Here is a 21,978-nt window from a genome sequence, read left to right on the forward strand (position 1 = left end):
GTGCATGGGCAACAGGTCTCACTAGGAACAAGTGAAGCCCTGGTTTTGGGACAGCGCAAGATGTGCCAGTACTACATTTGACGGACAAAGCTAGTGTCTCTATCCAGAGATACAGGCAAGAGAAGCCTGTGTGGAAGGTCACAGGCATTACAGAGACCTGTGAACCTGAACTGGTTTTTGGAGCCTAGCAATGCCTCCAGCAGTTCACTTTTTGCACCCAAGAGGATATGGGTACCCAGGGGAGGAGAGGATTTGGAGCATTACCTGGGGCTGAAGTCCAAGGCTAACTAGAAATTTTCAAGTACAGCTGGAAACATTCTTAACAGTAGTGGAGCAACAAGTCATTTGTACTGGGAAGATGGACACCTGGAACAAAACATTAGATCCTTTTGGAGGCGTTGAGTTCACAGGGATGGAGACTCCACTGCAAAGACTGAGTGTGCTACCAATCCTAATTTGTGACTCACCTCAGCCCTGCATATCTGGGCAGCAGCTGGCCCCTGCCAGGTACTGACAGACTGTGTGAGGTTTGGATCTCATCTGCATGTTCCCAGGGGTGCTGGCCACAGACCCTAGGCCAGGTAATGAAGGAAGGATAAGAAAAGAGGAGGTTGTGGGCTGTCCTGAGGCACTGTTGTTTTCCATCCACACTCCTTAAGCACTTTGGAGCCAAAGTCTCCATGATGGCCTTTGGCTGCTGAGTAGCCAGGGATGTTCTTCATCAGCTCCAAAGGGAAAAGGACACCAAGTAAAATCCATTGCAGTCAGCCCCGCACATTGCTTTCTCCACCTTTTTCCTGAACAGACTGGAGGAGTTGTGACAGAACAATAGACGACTCAGAGGCTGAGGCTTGAATGCAGCACAATTTTAATAAGTTCAAAAAAGAAAAGCAGACAGCTCACAGAGAGCACCAGGAGCAGCCATTAAGATGGAACTCCCATGTGGTGTTCTTTGCTCTGCTCCTGAGAGGAAGGAAGGATGAGAGGTATACACTAGGGTGGCATGGGGAGAGAGGGACAGAAAAGGAGTGGAGAGTAGAAGAAGGAAGCAATGGTCCAAAGCTCTAAATACAATATCTTGAAGCTCTATCTGCTACCCAAAACCATGCTTTGAGGTCTTGGCGGTTCTTGCCAAGGATGTTGCCAGGAACTTTAGCAGGGACGACATCTGTTGCCACCATAGCAGTTGGTGATGCAGGAGATGTCAAAGCCCCCAGAGCTGATGGGCACTCCATCACAGCTGAGGATGCTGCCAACAGCAGCGGAGGTGGAGGATCCCACCACGGTGTTCTGTGGGAAGGAGCTGAGGATGGGGCCAGGCAGGGTCACCACCACAGGCGAGGGCTGGATGGCCACGTGGGAGTCCTGGCACTGCCTGACACAGCACTCATTGCAGCTGTTGGCCAGCGGGCAGGGGCCGCAGGGCTGGCAGCAAGGGTTGCAGGGCTGGCAGCAGGACATGGCTCACGGTCACAGGTGCACCTGGCACAGAGCGCAGGGAGAAGCAGAAAGTGGGGACACATGAGGAGCAGCACTACACCCAAACAGCCTGCAGCCAAGGCAGCTGCTGGCCCACATTGCCCTGCCCAGCTCAAAGCCCAGGTGCCACCCCCGCCATGTCCCAGCCTCTCTGTGTCTGCACAAGACCTTCTCTCCCCTGCCCTGTCCCAGCACAAGCAGCTCCCAGCCCTGGGCTATGACAGCCCCTGTCAGCTGAGACCTACAGCCAGGAAAGAGCTGGTCTGGAAGCACCATGAGGAGGAGGAGAGGCTTCCCACTCACCTGTTTCCTGAGGAGGAGGAGAAGTGAGAGAAGTGGATGAGAGCAGAGAGACTTGGTGTGCCTTTTATAGCAGTCCTGCACTACCTCAGGCCCTGAGGCACCTCAGTGGAAGTCATAATTTTGTGTCCAGCTCATGTCAAGTGTGAATCATCTCAGCTAATTATGGGGCTGTTTCCTGGTTTCCTATATTGCATCCTTTTCATTTCCTGGCTAATTCCACGTGCTTTCCTTTATGATGAGCTATTTCTGCAAATGCCGGGAGGATAAGCCCAAGGATTTCCGGGGCAGGAAGACGTCAGTATAGGCAGAATGCTCTGATCAAGTGCCAGCATCTTCCCTTGTGGGGAGGTGACCTTCTCTTGTGTCATTTCTGAGTGGTTTGTTTATGGTAAAGTTGTCAGGAAAGGGGCTCTGCTCTCCTTCTTTCTCACATGCCTAAGAACTGCAATGTGAGGGGACATGACAGAGATTTTGTACATGCTTTCCTTCTTCCACTCTTCTCCTTCTTACTTGCTGTTCTCTATGTGTCCCCAGGCCAGTCTAGTGGGGATGTGTTGCCCTCTCTCCCTCAGCCTGAGAGGCAGATGGACACTCTGCAGTAGCTCCACTGTATCTTAGTGGCTGCTCCTGGTTCCCTCTGTGAGCCACCTCATTTTCTTCCTTAGACTCATCAAATTCTTTGTGCATCCAAACATGGGACTCTGAGTCATCCTTTGTTCTATGGCAACACTTCCAGTCTGCATAGTGAAAAAGGTAGAGAAACTGTGGATGGGAGTCCCTGAGTGGATTTTGCTCTGTGTTCTTTCCCTTGCAGCTGACAAAGACATCCCTGGCTATTCTGCAGCCAACGGCCGTGAGTGAGATCCTGGATGCAGAGTGGCAGCAGTGAATATGAGAAACAATCTTCATTGTGAGAGGAACAGCCAAACACCTCATCCCTTCCTTCTCCTCCTCTCTACTACCCCATCCATGAGTGTGGTCAAAGACATGACACCCTCATGACATCTGTACCTCCTACAGTCCTTCAGTACCTGGCAGGGCCCAGCTGCTGTCCAGACATGCAGAGCTGAGACAATTCATAAGTTGGGATCAGTGTCTGCCACAATAAGTCTGTGCAGAGAAAAGCAATATGTAACATTTGTCAGTTGCTCCTCTAAGTACTAACATCTAATCCAGCTACAACCTCCCTTAAAATGCAATAGCACAGAACAAATTTCTTATGCCTGGGAGCACATGAAGTTACCTATAAGGATGGGTTTTGTTGTGTGGCTGACTGCCCTACTCATATGTTCTGGCCAATACTTCTTGAGGGCTCGGTGCCATTGGTAGATTAACATCTCTACTATTTCACCAAGAGTATGTGAAGCATAAAAGAGAAAACTGCTCAACTTACCAGTTGACAGAGGATATTACCCTGTATAGTGAGAGTGAACTGGTTGCTGCTGCCTTTTGAACACCTGGAGTCAGGGTAGCTGTGAACTGTCACACCATAAAGAGAACTATGTGTGCTTTAGTTAAAGATATAAATTACACTTCACAAGCATTAACAGCCCTAAGTACAGAAATGACACAAGCCAGAGAGGCTGCTCTTGAAAATCAAGCAGCAATTGACTACTTGCTGTTGAGACATAAAAAGGGATGTGAAGAATTTAAAGGGATGTGTTGATTCAATGTTTCCAATAACTCCTGACTAATAGAACAGAAAGAAACAAAAGAAAGAAACAAGTAAATCTAGCCTTCTAGGATTAGAAGGACTAGATTTCTCTTGGCTGGTTTCATCCCCCTCCACTCCTAAATTTAGGATGGTTAAAATAATCTCTTACACTTGTCATGATTTGATGTGGTGTTCATGGCTGTAATCACTTGTTTAATTCAGTGCTTACTGCTGTGCAGACTAGGTCAGTATAATAACTGGATATGACACTTTAAAGAAATTATATTGAAGTCTCAGTGGGTGGATTTGTCACTAAAAAAGTTATATCTTTTAAAGGAGTCCTTGCAGCAATAGGGGAAGACGGCTGGAAAATTCTTTTGACCTTAGCACGTACTGTATGATCCTTGTATTTATAGTTAATGCTTAGTTTTGTAGCAGACATTGCTTAGTGCAAATACCAGAGATAAATGTAATCTTGTGTTAACTCCCTACATCTGTGACTGATAAGTCTTGTGTCAGATAATGCTTCCTTATTTACTTATATCAGCGATTAATATATACTAGCCAATATCTTAGTTTTGAGAAGTCTTGGTTTGAAAGACAGGTGTCTGCCAAGAAAGATGAGAACATCCCTTGGAATGGAGAATATTATCCCCTTCCCTTCGAATTATAACTTTGAAATTAAGGGGCTTTCAGGCAAAGACATGGGAAAAGGAACAGCAGTTCTTTACCAGTATGTGTGTGTATAACAAGGCAAACAAACAACCAACAGCAGCAGCTCCATCAGAAGCAGACCCCAGTCCCAGCCTGCTCTCGGCTGCAGGCACTTTCCCCTCGGGTGCAGTTCCGGGCACAGCCAGCAGGGGCGCTGCTGGCTCCCGGCCGGGCAGGGCGGGTGCGATGATTCCCCCGCGCCTGCAGGGGGCGCTGTGGTGCTCTTGTTCCAGTACCATGCCAGGAACTGGTGGTGACTTGTACCTGTCATCTTGCTAGCCCATGTGAATAACCTTTCCTCTCCTGGAGGCGCTCCGTGGAACAAGAGTAAGGAATGTGCTGTCTGCAGGACACCTCAGGCCTGACAGTGTGTGCAATGAACATCTGGACCTGCATGGGGCACTGCAAGGCTGTGCTGGAAGAGCAGTATCTGTCTTCTCTGAGAGGAAGAGGTATTTCCCTCTCAAAATGTTGTGGGTTGAGGTAAAGATGGAGGGATTGCTTACCAATTACCAACAGAAGAAAAAAACCAAGGCTTGATTTGGGGAACATTCATTCTGCACTTCACAAAAAAAACAGAGCAAGACTTCAAAAAACCACTAAAATAACTTCACCTCCAACTCTTTTTCACCAACGCAATTGCTGTTCCTCATCCCTGGTTCCCTCCTATTTCCTCCATGTTTAAGCAGAACAGTGGGATATAGAATGAGGGTTTGCACTCAGAAGACAGCAGTTATTTTTTGGGCAAAGATCTACTATAACATGAAGGTCAAAGCATGATCATAAAAAAGCAGGAGGATTTTGGCAGTTAGCCTAAAAAAATTACACTTTCCTACCATTCCAGACACAGTTTCTAGGCATTTTTGGGGAGGTATGGAGGTCCTGGTGCTTGAACATGAAAGGAGTTTGAGTTAAAGATGTTTGACTTCCCCTGTACCACACAGAGAGTCTGTTCTACATCTCACAACAGAGCACAACTTAGACCCCAGTCCCTTCAGTCCAACAGCCATTTGCTGTGAGATACAACCACTTCCCCCTCAGTACCAGGCAGGTGAGTTGTATAAGTGCATCTGGCATTGGTCTGCAGAGGAGGAACCTGTGTCCCATCCCGGTCAGCAGCAACACTCCAGCATAAGACAATCAATTCAGGGACTTCAGTTCAGTGGTCTGAATGGCAAAACTCAAAAATATGTGCACTCATATACGCACTGGAAAAGTTCAGCAGCTGACACAGCTCTGCTGACACAACATGTTTGCTCACATGGCAGTCCTTAGGCAAGAAGCGCAAAAGGGGCACCCATTTCATGGCAACCTTGCCACTAACAAACCCACAGGATTGACACAGGTCCATGTCATGTGCCTGCATAGAATGCCAGCAGCCCTTGATCTGAGCATTCTGCAGGTCCTGATGTGTTTACATCCTGGAAATCCTTGGGCTTGTCCACCCGGCACTTAGAAAAGCCCTCAAGGGGGAAAGAATATGGCACGTGCCAGGAAATGAAAATGAAGTGATGCAGGACACAGCCCCTACCATTAGCTGGGATGGTGTACATTTGACATGAGCTGGACACAAAATTATGACTTCCACTGAGGTGCCTCAGGGCCTGGGGCAGTGCAGGACTGCTATAAAAGGCACACCAAGTCCCTACACTCTCATCCACTTCTCTCACCTCCATCTCCTCAGGAATCAGGTGAGTGGGAAGCCTCTTCTCCACCTTCTCCTCCTGCAGCTTGCTCAAGACCAGCTCTTTCCTGGCTGTAGGTCTCAGCTGACAGGGGCTGTCAGGGCTGTCCCAGGGCTGGGAGCTGCTTGTGCTGGGACAGGGCAGGGGAGAGAAGGTCTTGTGCAGACACAGAGAGGCTGAGACATGGCTGGGGTGGCTCCTGGGCTTTGAGCTGGGCAGGGCAATGTGGGCCAGCAGCTGCCTTGGCTGCAGGCTGTTTGGGTGCAGTGCTGCTCCTCATGTGTCCCCACTTTCTGCTTCTCCCTGCGCTCTGTGCCAGGTGCACCTGTGACCGTGAGCCATGTCCTGCTGCCAGCCCTGCAACCCTTGCTGCCAGCCCTGCGGCCCCTGCCCGCTGGCCAACAGCTGCAATGAGTGCTGTGTCAGGCAGTGCCAGGACTCCCACGTGGCCATCCAGCCCTCGCCTGTGGTGGTGACCCTGCCTGGCCCCATCCTCAGCTCCTTCCCACAGAACACCGTGGTGGGATCCTCCACCTCCGCTGCTGTTGGCAACATCCTCAGCTGTGGGGGAGTGCCCATCAGCTCCGGGGGCTTTGATCTCTCCTGCATCACCAACTGCTATGGTGGCAACAGATGTCGTCCCTGCTAAAGTTCCTGGCAACATCCTTGGGCAAGAACCTCCACAACCTCAGAACCTGCTTCTGGGCAGAGATATAGCTTTGGGACATTGTATTTAGACCTGCAGGCTACTCTTCTGTTGTTCTACTCTCCCCTCTTTTTTATTAACTGTCTGTGTCTTCCCAGGCCAGTCTAGTGGGGATGTGTTGCCCTTCCTCCCTCTGCAGGGCAGGCAGATGCATACCCTGCAGGAGCTCCACTGCATCTTAGTGAATGCTCTTTTTGGCCTCTGTGAGCCATCTCCTTTTCCACTTTTCACTCAATAAAGCTGTTTTGCATCTGAGCCTTGGTCTCCAGATCTTCCTTTTTTTTCCATGGCAACTCTTCCTGTCTGCTCCGGGTAAAAGGTGGAGGCACAAACTATGAGACTCCTTGTAGTGGATTTAACCATCTGCCTTTCCCTTTGGAGCTGCTGAAGAACATCCCTGGCTACTCCACAGCCAATGGCAAACAGTGAAAAGATAGTTCCAAAGGGTGGCAGGAATGAGGAAACAAAACAGCAATGTGCAGGAACAACCCACAGCCTCATCTCTTCCTTCTCCCCTGCATTACCCAGTCTAGACCCCATGTGCAGCACATGTGGTCAAAGGCAGATGAGATAGTGTCCTGGTTTGAAAGACAGGAGTTTGCTAAGGAAAGCAGAAGTCTCCCTTTGAACTGAAAAATGTGATCCTTCCTTCCTTCCGATTATTAGGATTTTGAAATTAAGGGAGCTCTCAGGCAAAGATATGGGGGTAGGAATAACAGTTCTTTACTAGCATATCTAACAAGACAAACAAGAACAACAACAGCTATGAAATTAGCCACAAACAGAACAGTAACTCAGTCCCAGTGTTTTTTGGCTGCAGGCACCTTTTCCCTGAGCTGCAGTTCCCGGTGCTGGGGGCGGGCAGGTCCTGCAGAGCTGCAGGAGGGCTGGGGGTGATGGCAGTGCTGTCCCAGGGGGAGAGAGAGATGGAGAGAGCTCTCCGCTCACGGTGTCAGCCTTGGTGCTCAGCAGAGTGCTGGATGATGGCAAGATAAGGCGAGAGACTGACAGCAGTGAGGATGGCTCCCAACGCTGGGATGGCAGGGATGGGGTGCACAGGCGGCGATGATCATCCTTCTCGTCCAAACTCTGCGGGGGAAGTGGGCCGAGCCAGAGCCTTCTGTTTCCTCTTCTGGCTGTTTGAATCTCGTGGGGTTTCCCTCTTCTCTCTCCTCCCCCTTGTCACCAGGGCCCAGTCAACAGGTATCTTAGCATGACAATGGGGAAAATTCCACAGAGGGAAAAGGGAAAAAAACAACCTCCAACAGATAGGTGCCTCCTATAGATGGAGTCCTCCAGCACCTGGCAGGACCCAGCTGATGTCCTGACATGCAGGGCTAAGGTGATACAGAAGGTGGGATCTGTATCTGCCAATAAAGTTGAGCAGACTGTGGGGTTGCACCATTAAGGTGAAGGAAACACTCAGTTTCTTAAAAGCTCAAGTTCAAAAGCAATGGCAGAGTTCAGAGGGTCCATGAACCACCAGAAAGTTTTATTAGTAAATTACACTCTTGGTGTGGAGACTGGTATGTTATAGTAGTCCCAGACCTACTATATAAATAATGGTAGTGTGTTTTGGATTAAGGGGTTTGGTGAAAGGGAAGAGAGAAATTAAAGAGGGAGTGATGAATTAATGCGGGAAAAAGAGAAAGAAAGGCAGGAAAAGAGAGGGAAAGAGAGAGAAAAAGAAATCACTACCCCTCGTTCCAGCTTTCATCCAGCTGATACAATGTCAGTTCCAGTTTCAGTGATATTCCAGTGGGTGAGATCTCAGTCCTAGTTTCAGTGTTGACCCAGCTTCTGGAGTGTTAGTCCTGGTTTCAACATCCATCCAGCTGTGCCAGTCCAGTCCTTTGGATGTCCAAGGTGCCAATTTAATCTTGATTTCTGCCTCAACACTGGTTGTTAGAGGCATGCGGGGGAGCGTTTGTGTCGCAGTTGAGACAGACACAATGTGGCACTCCAAGGTTCATGTGCCAATAGCAAATTTTATTGTTTACAGCTTCCTTTCATAGGGTTTTCAAAAACCCCAGGTTCAGTCCTGATTGGATACAATTTTCTTACCACCCAGCTCACTGGCCAAAAGCTGCCTGCATACATGCTCATCAGGGATTGACTGGAGACCATTGTTTGTATTTGAATCTCTCCGCCTCTCAGTGTCTTCTTCACAGAAGTGTTGGTTTCTTTCCTTTATCAGTATAGGCTGGTTGAGTTGCAGTCAGGGTTACTTATGACTGCGAGGCCTGCAGGCCAGCTGTTAGCCATCACAGGTTGCACAAGTGCCACTTGGAGGAGTCAGCTAGAAGAAGATGGGAGAAAGCCTTGTCTCTGGGGTGACTTTGCCTGGAAACTATTTCATGTCTCACAGGGGAGTGGCAATCAGTGGGGGAACACCAGAGCCACTGTACCCTCCAGAGAGGTTCTCCAATCAGATGGCAAAAATATCTCCACCAACAGACTGCCACAGAAGTGCTGGACTGGGCCAATGGTCTCTTGTCATCAGGCAGACTTTGGGAGGAGCCAGAGGGCATTAAAGTAACTTGATCATAAACTCTGGGGCTTTTAGGGCTTTTTGGCTTTGGGCTTTTTGGTTTGGGTTTTTGAATCTTGTCTTTTAGGGCCTTTTTGAGTCTGGGCTTTTTAAGTCTGGGGCCCTTTTGAGTTTTGTGGTTTTGCTTTGGCTCCAGTCTACTGAGGTCTGCTTCTTTATCCTGGCCCTGGCCCATTTTTTTGTCCTTTTTGCCCTGCATCCAGCCTTCCTTTTGGCACTCCAGCCTTTGCTGGCCCTTGCTCACCTCCACATATTCACCTTCCCTCTCTCTGGGCACTTGGTGGGACACCAGGTTACCTCTGACCTTTGTCTGTAGCCTGTGTCCTGCCCTACCCCTTCACCCATCCCACTCACAGCCTGTCCTGCCTCCCTGTGTTCCTGTCTGGTGCTTTGCCTGCTTTGTCCCTGTATTCCTGCCTGAGCCACCTGCATCCAGCCCTGCCTGCCTCCAATCCAGCAGGGCCACTGCGATCCCTGTGATGACCCTGTCCAGGGGCGCACACTCCTGCCCTTTCCCCACTCACCTGGTGTCTGGCTGCCCAATATTGTGGGAGCTGTGCCTGTGGAGCTGTGTCCCTCCAAAAGCTGCACAGACTCCTTGGCAGGGAGCCTGCACACACCCCTGCAGCATGGATGTCAATGGCACTCCCCCATCTTCTCATGTTAATGCCTGCTTTTGCTCTCTCTGTCTCCCCTCTCTCTGTCTCCCCACCCCCCCTTTTCCATTTTCCTTCCTCCTTTTCTAGCCCTCATTAGTAGGACAACTCCTTTCTTAGTTTTGTTGGTTTTTTTTCATTACCAAAAAAACTGTTGTCAGACACAATGTTGTCTCAGTTAATTTTGTTCTAGACCATCTATTTTAAAAAGAACTCCTCAGATTTCTCCACAGCGGAACGCAACATGAGGACAGTGCTCTGACTGGGGGGTGTACCTTTTCATGGATAGGTTTCTCTGCCCCAAAGATAGGTTTCTTGCTTTCTATGCAAATGAGTTCTCATACACAGTCTGTTCTTCCTTTCTGCAAATGGGTTGGAGGCTTCAGGGGTCTTAGGGGGCCTTGATCCCCCCCTGCAGTTCATACCCACTTTGTGACCTCATTCCTGTCCTTGTGCTGCCCTGTGTTGTGCTTCTCTCCAGGAACTACAGCAAGGATGTTTGTCCCAGTATCAAGCTGCCTACCTCTGTATGGTCCCTTCTCCAGCCACATCCTGTTTTTTTCTCACAGCATCTTCAAGAACTCCTGAAGGCACAGTTGGGCTCAAAAAAACAGCTCAGGCACACAATACCCCATGGATCTTGTTTGGTTCCTCTGATGCTTTTCCTGCCCAGAGTTCATGGCACAGACACCATGTGTGTACATCTCACTGAGCAGTGGTGTAGGAGCATTAGAAGATGAGGGACTCGTGTATGTCTTAAACCCACAGCTTGATGGCTGTGGAGCCACCTGAGGGCACTTGTTAAGAAGACACTGTGAGAACAAATGGGATGTGGCTGGAGAAGGGGCCATGTGGAGGTAGGACAGCACTTTTCTGGGACAAATATCCTTGTTCTGGCTGCTACATAGAAGCACACCACAGGGCAAGAGCGGGAATGGGGTGGAGAAGTGGGCGTGGACTGTTGACCATAGGCCAACAAAATGCAGAGGATCAAGACCACCAAAGCCCCCAAAGCCCTCCGACCCATTTCTAGAAGTGTCTGGGAGAACAAACTGCACTTCATAACTAGTTTGCATCAAAGTGGGAAACTTAGCTTCAAGTGGGAAAGCACATCTATAAAAAGGCAGCCCCACAAAACCCAGGCAGCACCTCCAGGACCCTGGATACTCCATCAGCTGGTTTAATGCTGGAGCCACAAACAGTGATTTTTTCCTTCTTTCTTGGAAGACCACCTGTATCCTCGGATGCATCAGAGACAGCATTTCCATCCGGTCCTTACCAGTAAATGCCAAAAAATATTTAGCTTGGAACACTTTACTAGTTTACTCTGTCTAGTTGTCTTTCCTAGTGCAGAGAACAGGAAATGCAAAGTTTCAATTCAGCACAAGAGCTATTAGGATCACATGTTCAGGCTGCAGTAGTAGGAATGCGAAGTCCAGGTGATGAAGGAGAAAGGGATAAGACTTTCCTGTCTACCTCTGGAATCAATTTGAATATGGCCTTGCATCTGCTCAGGAAATTCTCAGTAGTAGCCAGAGGAGGTAAAACTGATTCCAGGACATGGAGGGAGCAGGAGTGAAGAAACTGGCTTAGAGACTAGGTTGAGATGTAGATAGTAGCCTTTTCAGGAATGTAAGCCTCTGGGGAAGGAAGGCTGCAGGTTGCCTGGAAACATTGATAGTAGACAGCTGAACTTGGCAGGAGTCAGAGCAGGCAGCTGCAGCTCCTGCAGATGAAAGGCTGTATCTGGCAAAGGCCAAAATCATTTGGCCAGGAAGCTTGCTTTTAATAATAACCGTTCAAGAGGAGAGACAATGGGTGGTTTCCCTGTGTGGTGATGCCAGCTGATGCTGGAGTTCCCCTCTGCTCCCTCTCGACTGAGAGAATCTTCTCATGCCCTCATGATGAGGATCACACACACACACACATACACACACACACACACACACACACACACACACACACACACACACACACACACACTCTGACTCATGCTGGGCTCATGAATAGCTGCATGGAGCCAAGCAAAACTCTTTATATTCATAGAAGGCCATAAAAATACCAGAAACTCAGACTTCAGCTGAGGACACGTTGGGAGCAATTCTGACAGGAGAGGACTAAGGTATATCAGGAAAAGATGAGGTCACAGACACACTGCTGGTGTTCACAGATGACCACAGAGACTGCATAGGTAGAAATGAGGGAAATGAGACCAGCTAAATTTTTCTGAGAGCAGTATTTGTTGTAGCAATAGGGTCAGTGTAGCAATGACTGACTGTCACAGAGAGTCAGGGAGAAAAGTAGAAAAGGATGCCTAATGTCCCCTCACATAGCAGTCCTTCACATGCAGGAATGAGAGCAGTGTACATTCCCTGAAAATATTAGCACAAAAATCCCCCAAACACATGACACAGGTTCACATCAACTGACCACATGCAATGCCACCATCTGGGCCATCTGCCAGAGCTGACGTGTTTAAAACCTGGAAATACTTGGGCCTCCCATCCTGGCACTTCCAGGGGCCTTCAGAGAGGAAAGCACATAGAATTAGATGGGAAATGAAAAGGCTGCAATGTAGGAAACCAGGACACAGCCCCTACCATTAGCTGGGATGGTGTACATTTGACATGAGCTGGACACAAAATTATGACTTCCACTGAGGTGCCTCAGGGCCTGGGGCAGTGCAGGACTGCTATAAAAGGCACACCAAGTCCCTACACTCTCATCCACTTCTCTCACCTCCATCTCCTCAGGAATCAGGTGAGTGGGAATACTCTCCTCCTCTTCCTGCTCCTGCAGCTTGCTCAAGACCAGCTCTTTCCTGGCTGTAGGTCTCAGCTGACAGGGGCTGTCAGGGCTGTCCCAGGGCTGGGAGCTGCTTGTGCTGGGACAGGGCAGGGGAGAGAAGGTCTTGTGCAGACACAGAGAGGCTGGGACATGGCGGGGGTGGCTCCTGGGCTTTGAGCTGGGCAGGGCAATGTGGGCCAGCAGCTGCCTTGGCTGCAGGCTGTTTGGGTGCAGTGCTGCTCCTCATGTGTCCCCACTTTCTGCTTCTCCCTGCGCTCTGTGCCAGGTGCACCTGTGACCGTGAGCCATGTCCTGCTGCCAGCCCTGCAACCCTTGCTGCCAGCCCTGCGGCCCCTGCCCGCTGGCCAACAGCTGCAATGAGTGCTGTGTCAGGCAGTGCCAGAGCTCCCACGTGGCCATTGAGCCGCCTGCTGTGCTGGTGACCCTGCCTGGCCCCATCCTCAGCTCCTTCCCACAGAACACCGTGGTGGGATCCTCCACCTCCGCTGCTGTTGGCAGCATCCTCAGCTGTGGGGGAGTGCCCATCAGCTCCGGGGGCTTTGACCTCTCCTGCATCACCAGCTGCTATGGTGGCAACAGATGTCGTCCCTGCTAAAGTTCCTGGCAATATCATTGGGCAAGAACCTCCATGACCTCAAGATGTGGTGCTGGAATGAAGATGGAATATTTTGAACATTACATTTATGCCCTTAGCCTATTGTTGCTTTGTCCCACTCTCTTGCATTTCTCTTGCATTCCTTTTCTGTCAGCGCCACCCAATGCCAGCCTTGTGGGACCTGTTGGCTTCTCTCCCTCCCTCTCTCTGCTGTCCAGGCAGATGGACACCCCCAGTGCTCCTTAGTGGCCTCTTCAGGTGCCCTCTGTGATCCTCCTCGTTTTCTTCTTTTGACTCAATAAAGCTGCTTTGCATCCATGCCTTAGCTTCTTATTATCTTTTCATCTGTGGCAACTTCTTCCAGTAAGTTGTGGAGCAAACATAGAGAAGAATTGGGTGGGACTCTCTACAGTGGATTTTACTTTTTTGGCCGTTCGATGGGTGCTGATAAACACATTCCTGACTACTCCATGGAAATGGCTGTGATTCATTTTCCATCCATGTCAATTTTTTCAGTGATCTCCAGGCAAATGTTTGAGGAAGCAGAGTTTGGCACTCCCTGCAGTGGATTTGACTTTCCGCCTTTTCTGTTGGAGCTCACAAGCACATCCCTCACTACTCCTCTGCAACTACTGGGGGAGGAAGATGGTTCCAAACTTGAAGAAAGGGGGGATGAAACAGGGTGGGTGAGGATGAGCGGTGATTGGGGATAGCCCCCAACCTCTTCTTTTCTGTCTTTTCCCTCACATTTACTGTCCTGCTCAGCTGCTGTCCAGACTCACAGGACTGAGGGGTGTCATGGCTTAGGTTCACAATCCCCCACACAGAAGAGCTGATTTGGGTCAGCAGTTCTATGAGGACATTTGCAGGTGAATGTACCATGAAGGAATCTGCATCCCCAGGAGGAGCCTGCACCAGAAAATATTCCTATCAGGAATGACCCCTGAAGTGGAGAGACAGGCAAAATTGAGCCAGCTCTGCTGGCAGGACTTTTTCGTCTGTTGGGGAGCTGCCCTGGAGCATTCTTTTCATGAACAAGTGCACCCCTTGGAATTGACCCTCCCTTTCCCTGGAAATGCTTGGAATCAAAGAGGCTTTATCCTTTTCTTTGCAATCCTTGAACTGCTGGAACAGAGTTTTCCAAAACCTTCTCCTTTTGAGAGAGAAAGGCTCCAAACCTTCACTCACAGCACAGGCTTTCCAGCTCTTTGGTCATCTCTGATACATACAGCAGGATTGCAGTAGCTGCTGGATTTGACACGTTTGTGAGACAGTATGGGCTCACTTAGAAGTACTGCATGAAGACGCATCTTTAGAAAAAACACTCTGATGCCTTTCTGAAGAAGCAAAAGAAGGATGTGAGAATAGCCTCCAAGAAAGGAGAGACTTTGAGGTGACAGTGTTCTGGTGGGACAGTGGAGATAGGGGCGTCCTGTGGCCTCACTGGCCTTTGTCCTGAGCCACGAGCTATGGGAAAAGGTTTCTGTCAAACAGAATTAGGCATGTGGAGGAAAGTTTTACTGTGTCTGGGAGGTAGATGTAGGGAGGTAAAAAGGACAGCAGAAGAGATCGGCATTTTATTCTGATAATGTCAATATCCCAAAACATCACAAACTTTTAGTTATAGATAAAGATGTAACTTGGGCAAAGAGAAATCCTGCAAAAGGCAAGTAGGATTCCCCCTCAGCTCTCCAAGGCTGACAGGACAGAAGTTCTTCTAAACAACAAGACTGGGCTTACTCAAATATGGCAGTTGAGGACCAGCTACCTAAGAAGGTCATCAAACTTGAGGACAGATGCCAAAGGAGCATAGGACAGCTGATAAGGATGGCAAGTGTGTAAAATAAAGTCAAGTGAGTTGGGCTAGCTAATGAATATGTAATCAGTGTGTATGATAAAAAAAAATCTCTTTGCCTGAATGTCTGGTGCACTGTGTCAGAGGATGGATCCCCCAAGAGCCAAAAGCTGCAATGAAGAATTCCTGCTTCCTAATACTCAAAAATGTGTTCTAATTTGTCTGGCTGGCTGATGTGAGAATCATATTTTGCCTGTGCAATTGGACACTGTACCTGATCTCCTGTGGGTTTGGAAGATCTCTGGTATGCACTGGGAATTTCCTGGGAAAGACCATAGAGCCATGGACCAGTCTGGGACACAAGCAAGACATCATTTGATAACAAGACCTTCTTTTGGCAATCCTGCATGTGTACGATGCGTGGATCTTTTGGTGCTGGGCGAGGGTTATTCAGTGTTCTGGAATTTAGTATTTGAGTTGATTTGATCAATTGATAATAGTTTTGTATTTGTATCAGTGTAGTAATATTTCTGATCTAGTATTTTGTGTTGGTTTGGCAGAGCCTGGTTATTTGTAGCAGGGGAGGGCCACAGAAGTGGCTTCTGTAAGAAGCTGCTAAAAAGCTTCCAGCATGTCTGACAAAGCCAATCTCTGATGGCTCTGAAGATGGACATGCTGCTGGCCCCATTAGAGAGGCTGGTAACGCCTCTGTGATGACATATTCAGGAGGAAAATCATAACAGCACAAGGGCAGATTTTCCAGGGATGCTAAGGAGCCGCTGCTGTGGCCATCCCTGCACAGCTGAGAACAATGCCCTGTGCTGCAGCCACTGCCATCTCAACATGGCCCACGGCAAGCCTTGCCTGCCTGGCTGTTCCTAGCCAGCCGTGCCATGGGCTAGCCAGAAGTGCAGGGCCGGTGACAGCGACTTCTCCCTCCTGGTGCCCCACATGAGGAGAGGTGTTAAGTAGGGCCAGCACCCTGGCAGCCACCACTGCCCATGGGATGGTGACAGGGCCACATGGCTGGCAGCAAAAACACGGCAAGGGACTCGCTGGTGTGGAACCAAGAAAAATCGATTTCTCGGTGCTCCTGCAGAAATCTTTGAATTGCTGGAACTCTTTGGCAATGGTGCCTAGGAGCAGCAGTTTTTCTTCTAGTCAGAGAAGAGGAGGAAGTGAGGACTCGTGAGGGAAAACAACACGGCGGCACCAAGGGCATTGGGAAAAAGAGTGGGAGGAATTTTCCAAGTGCCAGAGCCAAAATTCCTCTGCAAGCCTTGGCAAGGGCTATGGTGAAACAAACTGACCCCCTGTAATCCATGAAGTCCATGGCGGATGCAGAGATCCACTCTCAGCCCATGAGAGAAGTGCTCACGCTGGAGAGGGTGTATTGCCAAAGAAAGCTGTGATCCAGTGGGAGACTGAATGTACAGAGAGAGGGCCCCTGCTTCTAGAGACAGAGAGAGGGCCCTTGCTCCCAAACTAGAGCAGCCTCTCCTTAGAGGACTGCACCCCATGGACGGGTGACCCATGCCACAGCAGTTTTGGGAAAACTGCCTGTGGGAAGGACCCAATGGCATAGCAGAGAAAAAACTCTTCTTCCTGAGCAAACCAAAGAAGATCTCAAGGTAGGAACTGACCAAAACCCCAATGCCCTGTCTCCCTGCACATTCAGTGGGAAAGAGGGAGGGGCTGGGAAGGAAAAAAGGCATTTTAAAGGTTTATTTTACTTCTCATTATCCTCCTCTGACGGTGTTAATACTAAATTTACCTTATACCTTTTAATTTTAACCAGTTTTCCCTTGGTGTGTTTTTCTTCCAGTCCTTTTCTCAACTCATGAGCCCTTTGTTTCTTTTTTTTTTTTCCCTTTCCTCTGCCCAACTCTAGCAGACGAGGGTGAGGCAACAAATTTTGTGGGTGCCTGGCATTTGGCCAGTATCAAACCACGACATATTTGGAAATGGGTAGTGGAAAATCTGAAGGAGCCATGGTAAAAAAATGCCCACTTGGTCGCATTGTGTGACACTGGAGGAAGTTTGGCGGTGATGGATGAACCAGCAGAGGAGTCCATAGAAAAGTTGCTCCAAATCAGCTCTTTTCTGTGGCTGATACCAATACTAACCATGAAGCCCCTCAGTCCTGTCTGTCTGGACAGAAGCTAGGACAAATATTAAAAGTGAGGACGGCGTTGGAAGACAAGAGGCTGTGGGTGATCCCAGGCCTTGCAGTTTTCTACTCCCTGCCCTCTTCGCCCTGGCAGTCATTTCCATGGAGTTGCCAGGGATGTGTTTATCAGCTCCCATCGAACGGCCAAAAAAGTAAAATCCACTGTAGAGAGTCCCACCCAATTCTTCTCTATGTTTGCTCCACAACTTACTGGAAGAAGTTGCCACAGATGAAAAGATAATAAGAAGCTAAGGCATGGATGCAAAGCAGCTTTATTGAGTCAAAAGAAGAAAACGAGGAGGATCACAGAGGGCACCTGAAGAGGCCACTAAGGAGCACTGGGAGTGTCCATCTGCCTGGACAGCAGAGAGAGGGAGGGAGAGAAGCCAACAGGTCCCACAAGGCTGGCATTGGGTGGCGCTGACAGAAAAGGAATGCAAGAGAAATGCAAGAGAGTGGGACAAAGCAACAATAGGCTAAGGGCATAAATGTAATGTTCAAAATATTCCATCTTCATTCCAGCACCACATCTTGAGGTCATGGAGGTTCTTGCCCAATGATATTGCCAGGAACTTTAGCAGGGACGACATCTGTTGCCACCATAGCAGCTGGTGATGCAGGAGAGGTCAAAGCCCCCGGAGCTGATGGGCACTCCCCCACAGCTGAGGATGCTGCCAACAGCAGCGGAGGTGGAGGATCCCACCACGGTGTTCTGTGGGAAGGAGCTGAGGATGGGGCCAGGCAGGGTCACCAGCACAGCAGGCGGCTCAATGGCCACGTGGGAGCTCTGGCACTGCCTGACACAGCACTCATTGCAGCTGTTGGCCAGCGGGCAGGGGCCGCAGGGCTGGCAGCAAGGGTTGCAGGGCTGGCAGCAGGACATGGCTCACGGTCACAGGTGCACCTGGCACAGAGCGCAGGGAGAAGCAGAAAGTGGGGACACATGAGGAGCAGCACTGCACCCAAACAGCCTGCAGCCAAGGCAGCTGCTGGCCCACATTGCCCTGCCCAGCTCAAAGCCCAGGTGCCACCCCTGCCGTGTCCCAGACTCTCTGTGTCTTCACAAGACCTTCTCTCCCCTGCCCTGTCCCAGCACAAGCAGCTCCCAGCCCTGGGACAGCCCTGACAGCCCCTGTCAGCTGAGACCTACAGCCAGGAAAGAGCTGGTCTTGAGCAAGCTGCAGGAGGAGAAGCTCTAGAAGGAGGACAAGGAGGAGGAGGAGGGGGGGCTTCCCACTCACCTGTTTCCTGAGGAAGAGGAGGAAGAGGTGAGAGAGAGAAGTGGATGAGAGTGTAGGGACTTGGTGTGCCTTTTATAGCAGTCCTGCACTGCCCCAGGCCCTGAGGCACCTCAGTGGAAGTCATAATTTTGTGTCCAGCTCATGTCAAATGTACACCATCCCAGCTAATGGTAGGGGCTGTGTCCTGGTTTCCTGCACTGTGGCCTCTATTTCCTGGCTTCTGCCGTGTGCGTTCCTACCTGAAGACTTTGGTAAGTGCCAGGATGAGAGGCCCAAGAATTTTCAGGAAAGAAACAATTTCAGAGTAGGCAGAATGCTGGGATCACGGTCTGGTGGCATTCCATGCAGGCACATGACATGAACCTGTGTCATTCCTGTGGGTGTGTATATGGCAAAATGTCAGGGCATCCCTCTCATTCTTCTTCTCCACCTGCCCATCTCTCCCTTCCTATGCAAGCACATGTATACTGGAAAAAGATAAACATGATGCCATTCTGCTCTCTGGAGGTGAGGGCTGGCAGTTTGCCTGGAAGCAGGGCTTCCTCCTATGTTGCGATTGACCAAAAAGACAAATTTGGAAATGCGGCTGCAGGAACAGGCTCTATGAGAAGAGTCCAGTGGCTCCTGCCACGTCTGACTGAGTCAGTTCCAAGTGTGTCCCAAGGGCACTCAGCACTGCCCAACACAAAGCACATTTGTCACGCTGCTGCTGCCTGTGTGAAAGTGGATTTTGTTGGCAATGGTATGGGCTGGAAAGAAGCTTCAAGGCCATTTCATTCCACTGCTCCTACCCTGAGAACATGGGCACTGATGCCACGCACTGAACCAGTTTGCTCAAAGCTGTGTCCAAGCAGGTCATGCCCAATTCCGGGTTTGAGGCATCCGGAAGGTTTCTGGGCAATTCAATGCAAGGCCTCAGCACCCTCAGAGAGAGGAACATCTTTGTCAGCTCCAAGGGAAAGGGATCCAAGAAAAATGCACTACAGGGATTTCAAGGCTCTTCTTCCTCAACACATTTACACATGACCAAGCGGAAAGAGCTGTCACAGAAAGATGGAGAAATCAGAGGCCGAGGTTTGAATGCAAAAGCAACTTTATTGAGCCCAAAGAAGAACAGACGGAGGCTGCCGGAGGGCAGCAGGAGCAGCTACTAAGATGCAGTGGGGATGTCTGACGTCCTGGCCTGCCAAGGGAAGGAGGTCAACACGTTTGACTAGGCTGGCATTGAGTGGTGGGGACCGGAAAGGAATGGAAGAAATAAATGAGAGGAGGAAGAGAGGAAGGAAACAACAAAATAAGAAGTTCTAAATCCAATGCCTTCAAGTTCCATCTTCATTCCAGCACCGTTATCTGAAGTCGTGGAGGTTCTTGCCCAAGGATGTTGGCGGCAGCATCTTTAGCAGGGACGACAACATCTTTCACCATAACCACGGGTGATGCAGGAGATGTCAAAGCCCCCGGAGCTGATGGGCACTCCGTCACAGCTGAGGATGCTGCCAACGGCCGCGGAGGTGGAGGATCCCACCACGGTGTTCTGTGGGAAGGAGCTGAGGATGGGGCCAGGCAGGGTCACCAGCACAGCGGGCGGCTCAATGACGACGGTGGAGCTCTGGCACTGCCTGACACAGCACTCATTGCAGCTGTTGGCCAGCGGGCAGGGGCCGCAGGGCTGGCAGCAAGGGTTGCAGGGCTGGCACTGCTGGCACTTCTCAGGGCAGGACATGTCTGGAGCCTGGCGCTGCAGCTGGCACACGGGGCAGGGAGGAAGCAGAGCACACGCACACCTGAGACACAGCCCGCAAGGCACCCCAAACAAGACAAGGCCCTGCTGCCTGCCGAGCTCCAGGCCGTGCTGGCCCAAACTGGGGATCCTTTGCCCGAGCCCAGCACGGTCCTGCAGAGCTCAGCCGGGCCCAGCCGTGCTCCCGCCTGGACTGTGTTAAAATCAGCACCGCAGCCCATTCTCAGCCTCTGGCCACAACACACGAGCTCCCCTCTGCCCACACCACCAGCATTGCAGAACACTCCCAGAAGAACAAGGAGCAGGAAGAAGGGCTGGAAAGCTCAATGCTCTCCAAGAGGAAGGAGGAGGACGAGGAGGACGAGGAGGAGGAGGAGGAGGAGGAGGAGGAGGAGGAGGAGGAGGAGGAGGAGGAGGAGGACGAGGAGGAGGAGGAGGAGGAGGAGGAGGAGGAGGAGGAGGAGGAGGAGGACAAAAGGGCTTGCACTCACCTGGTTCCCAAGAAGGAGGAGACAGAAGTGGTTGACAGTGCCAGCACTGAGGCTGCCTTTTATCTTGGCCCCACAGTGCCTCAGGGCCCACAGTTCGTGCTGCATCAGTGACGATATTCCTGCATGATTCCAAATGAACGGAAACATCTCAGGGATCGCTATGGCATGAGTTGGTTTTTCCCTCCACCATGACTTTGGATTTCCTGGCTTACATCATTCCCATTCCCTTCAGGACAGTTCTTCAGAGCGCTGTATGTGAGATTCCAGGTTCCCTGGGGGCAAGGATGAGTCAATGTGGGCAGAAGACATGAACTAACTGCAGAAGTGTTCCAAAGGAGGGCAGGTGATACCAGGCTGGGGCACTCTTGTGGAGATGTATAATGCTGCCGGATTTTTGTAATTCCTGCTGACTGGGAGGGCCTTCTCTGCTCCCAGCCCTTCCAGTCTTTTGCTCAGCCCCTAACAGCGCCACTATGTGCCTCGTCTCCTCCATGTGCCCTCCTTGCCCTCCTCCTCAGCCTGCACCATCCTTGAGACTGGTGCAGCGCTGCTGCCTGAGCATGTGTCCTGCACTGTGTGCTCTGAAGCAGCTCTGGACCAGAGCTCCCCAGCATCTCCTCAGTCACATCCCTTGCTATGGCCTGTGGCCCATGTGCTCAGCCACGTGCAGTCATGTGTGTGGGAGTGTGGCTGTGCCCCGGCGTGTGCGAGTATCTGCACACGCCTGTGCTCGTGGCCTCACGGGAACAACCCCTGAGAGCCTCTGACCTACCCGAGGACGGTTGTGCGCAGGGCAGAGCACTTGTGCGCAACCCCCCTGCCCGTGTGCCTGTGCACGTGTGCCGGGCTCCGCGCGTCTGCCTTCTTCTCTGTGCACACCTGGGCAGGCTGGCAATGTGTCAGTGCCCCTGGGTGTGTGTCTCCACAGCTGTGCCTGAGCTGGCGGCTCAGCCCAGCCACCACAAGGCCCGCAGGCACTTCCCTGCCCAGCGGTGCCAGCCACTCACACACACTCGGCCCCCAGTTCCTTCAGTGCAGGAACCTGGAGAGGGCCACGGCCCTCCGGTCGGTCTCACCAAGCACAATCCCATTGCCAGGCCATGCCCAGGCCAGGCCACCTCCAGGCAGCCTTGGGGCACTCAGCTCTGTCCCAGGGTCCTTGCTCCTTTCTCAAAGAGAGGCTTTGAGGTGACAGTGTTCTGGTGGGACAGTGGAGATGGGGGCGTCCTGTGGCCACACTGGCCTTGGTCCTGAGCCAGGGGCTGTGGGAAAAAGTTTCTGTCTACCAGAATGGGGTGTGCGGAGAAAAGTTATTGACCGTGTCTGGGAGGTGGAGGATGGAAGATGGGAGAGTTGCTCCTTTCCCACAGCCAGAAGGGGGAACAGTGG

The 21,978-nt window shown here is 50.8% G+C and overlaps 2 protein-coding genes and 3 pseudogenes across 2 annotated transcripts; 2 read left to right on the plus strand and 3 right to left on the minus strand.

Moving 5' to 3' along the window:
* Positions 1 to 1,152: 1,152 nt before the first annotated feature.
* LOC134053034 (feather keratin Cos1-2-like) lies at positions 1,153 to 1,917 on the minus strand (annotated as a pseudogene).
* Positions 1,918 to 5,708: 3,791 nt separating this feature from the next.
* Positions 5,709 to 6,484, plus strand: LOC134053074 (feather keratin Cos1-2-like; annotated as a pseudogene).
* A 5,891-nt stretch (positions 6,485 to 12,375) lies between these two features.
* Positions 12,376 to 13,151, plus strand: LOC134053199 (feather keratin Cos1-2-like; annotated as a pseudogene).
* Positions 13,152 to 17,690: 4,539 nt separating this feature from the next.
* LOC134053156 (feather keratin Cos1-2-like) lies at positions 17,691 to 17,999 on the minus strand. Its single transcript, XM_062508022.1, has one exon. The coding sequence runs from the start codon at positions 17,997 to 17,999 to the stop codon at positions 17,691 to 17,693; it is 309 nt and encodes a 102-aa protein (XP_062364006.1).
* A 1,754-nt stretch (positions 18,000 to 19,753) lies between these two features.
* Positions 19,754 to 20,080, minus strand: LOC134053242 (feather keratin Cos1-1/Cos1-3/Cos2-1-like). The gene has a single exon (XM_062508131.1). The coding sequence runs from the start codon at positions 20,078 to 20,080 to the stop codon at positions 19,754 to 19,756; it is 327 nt and encodes a 108-aa protein (XP_062364115.1).
* Between the last annotated feature and the right edge of the window lie 1,898 nt (positions 20,081 to 21,978).

Source organism: Cinclus cinclus, chromosome 24 (assembly GCF_963662255.1).
Source record: "Cinclus cinclus chromosome 24, bCinCin1.1, whole genome shotgun sequence".
In the NCBI taxonomy this organism is placed as follows: Eukaryota; Metazoa; Chordata; class Aves; order Passeriformes; family Cinclidae; genus Cinclus; species Cinclus cinclus.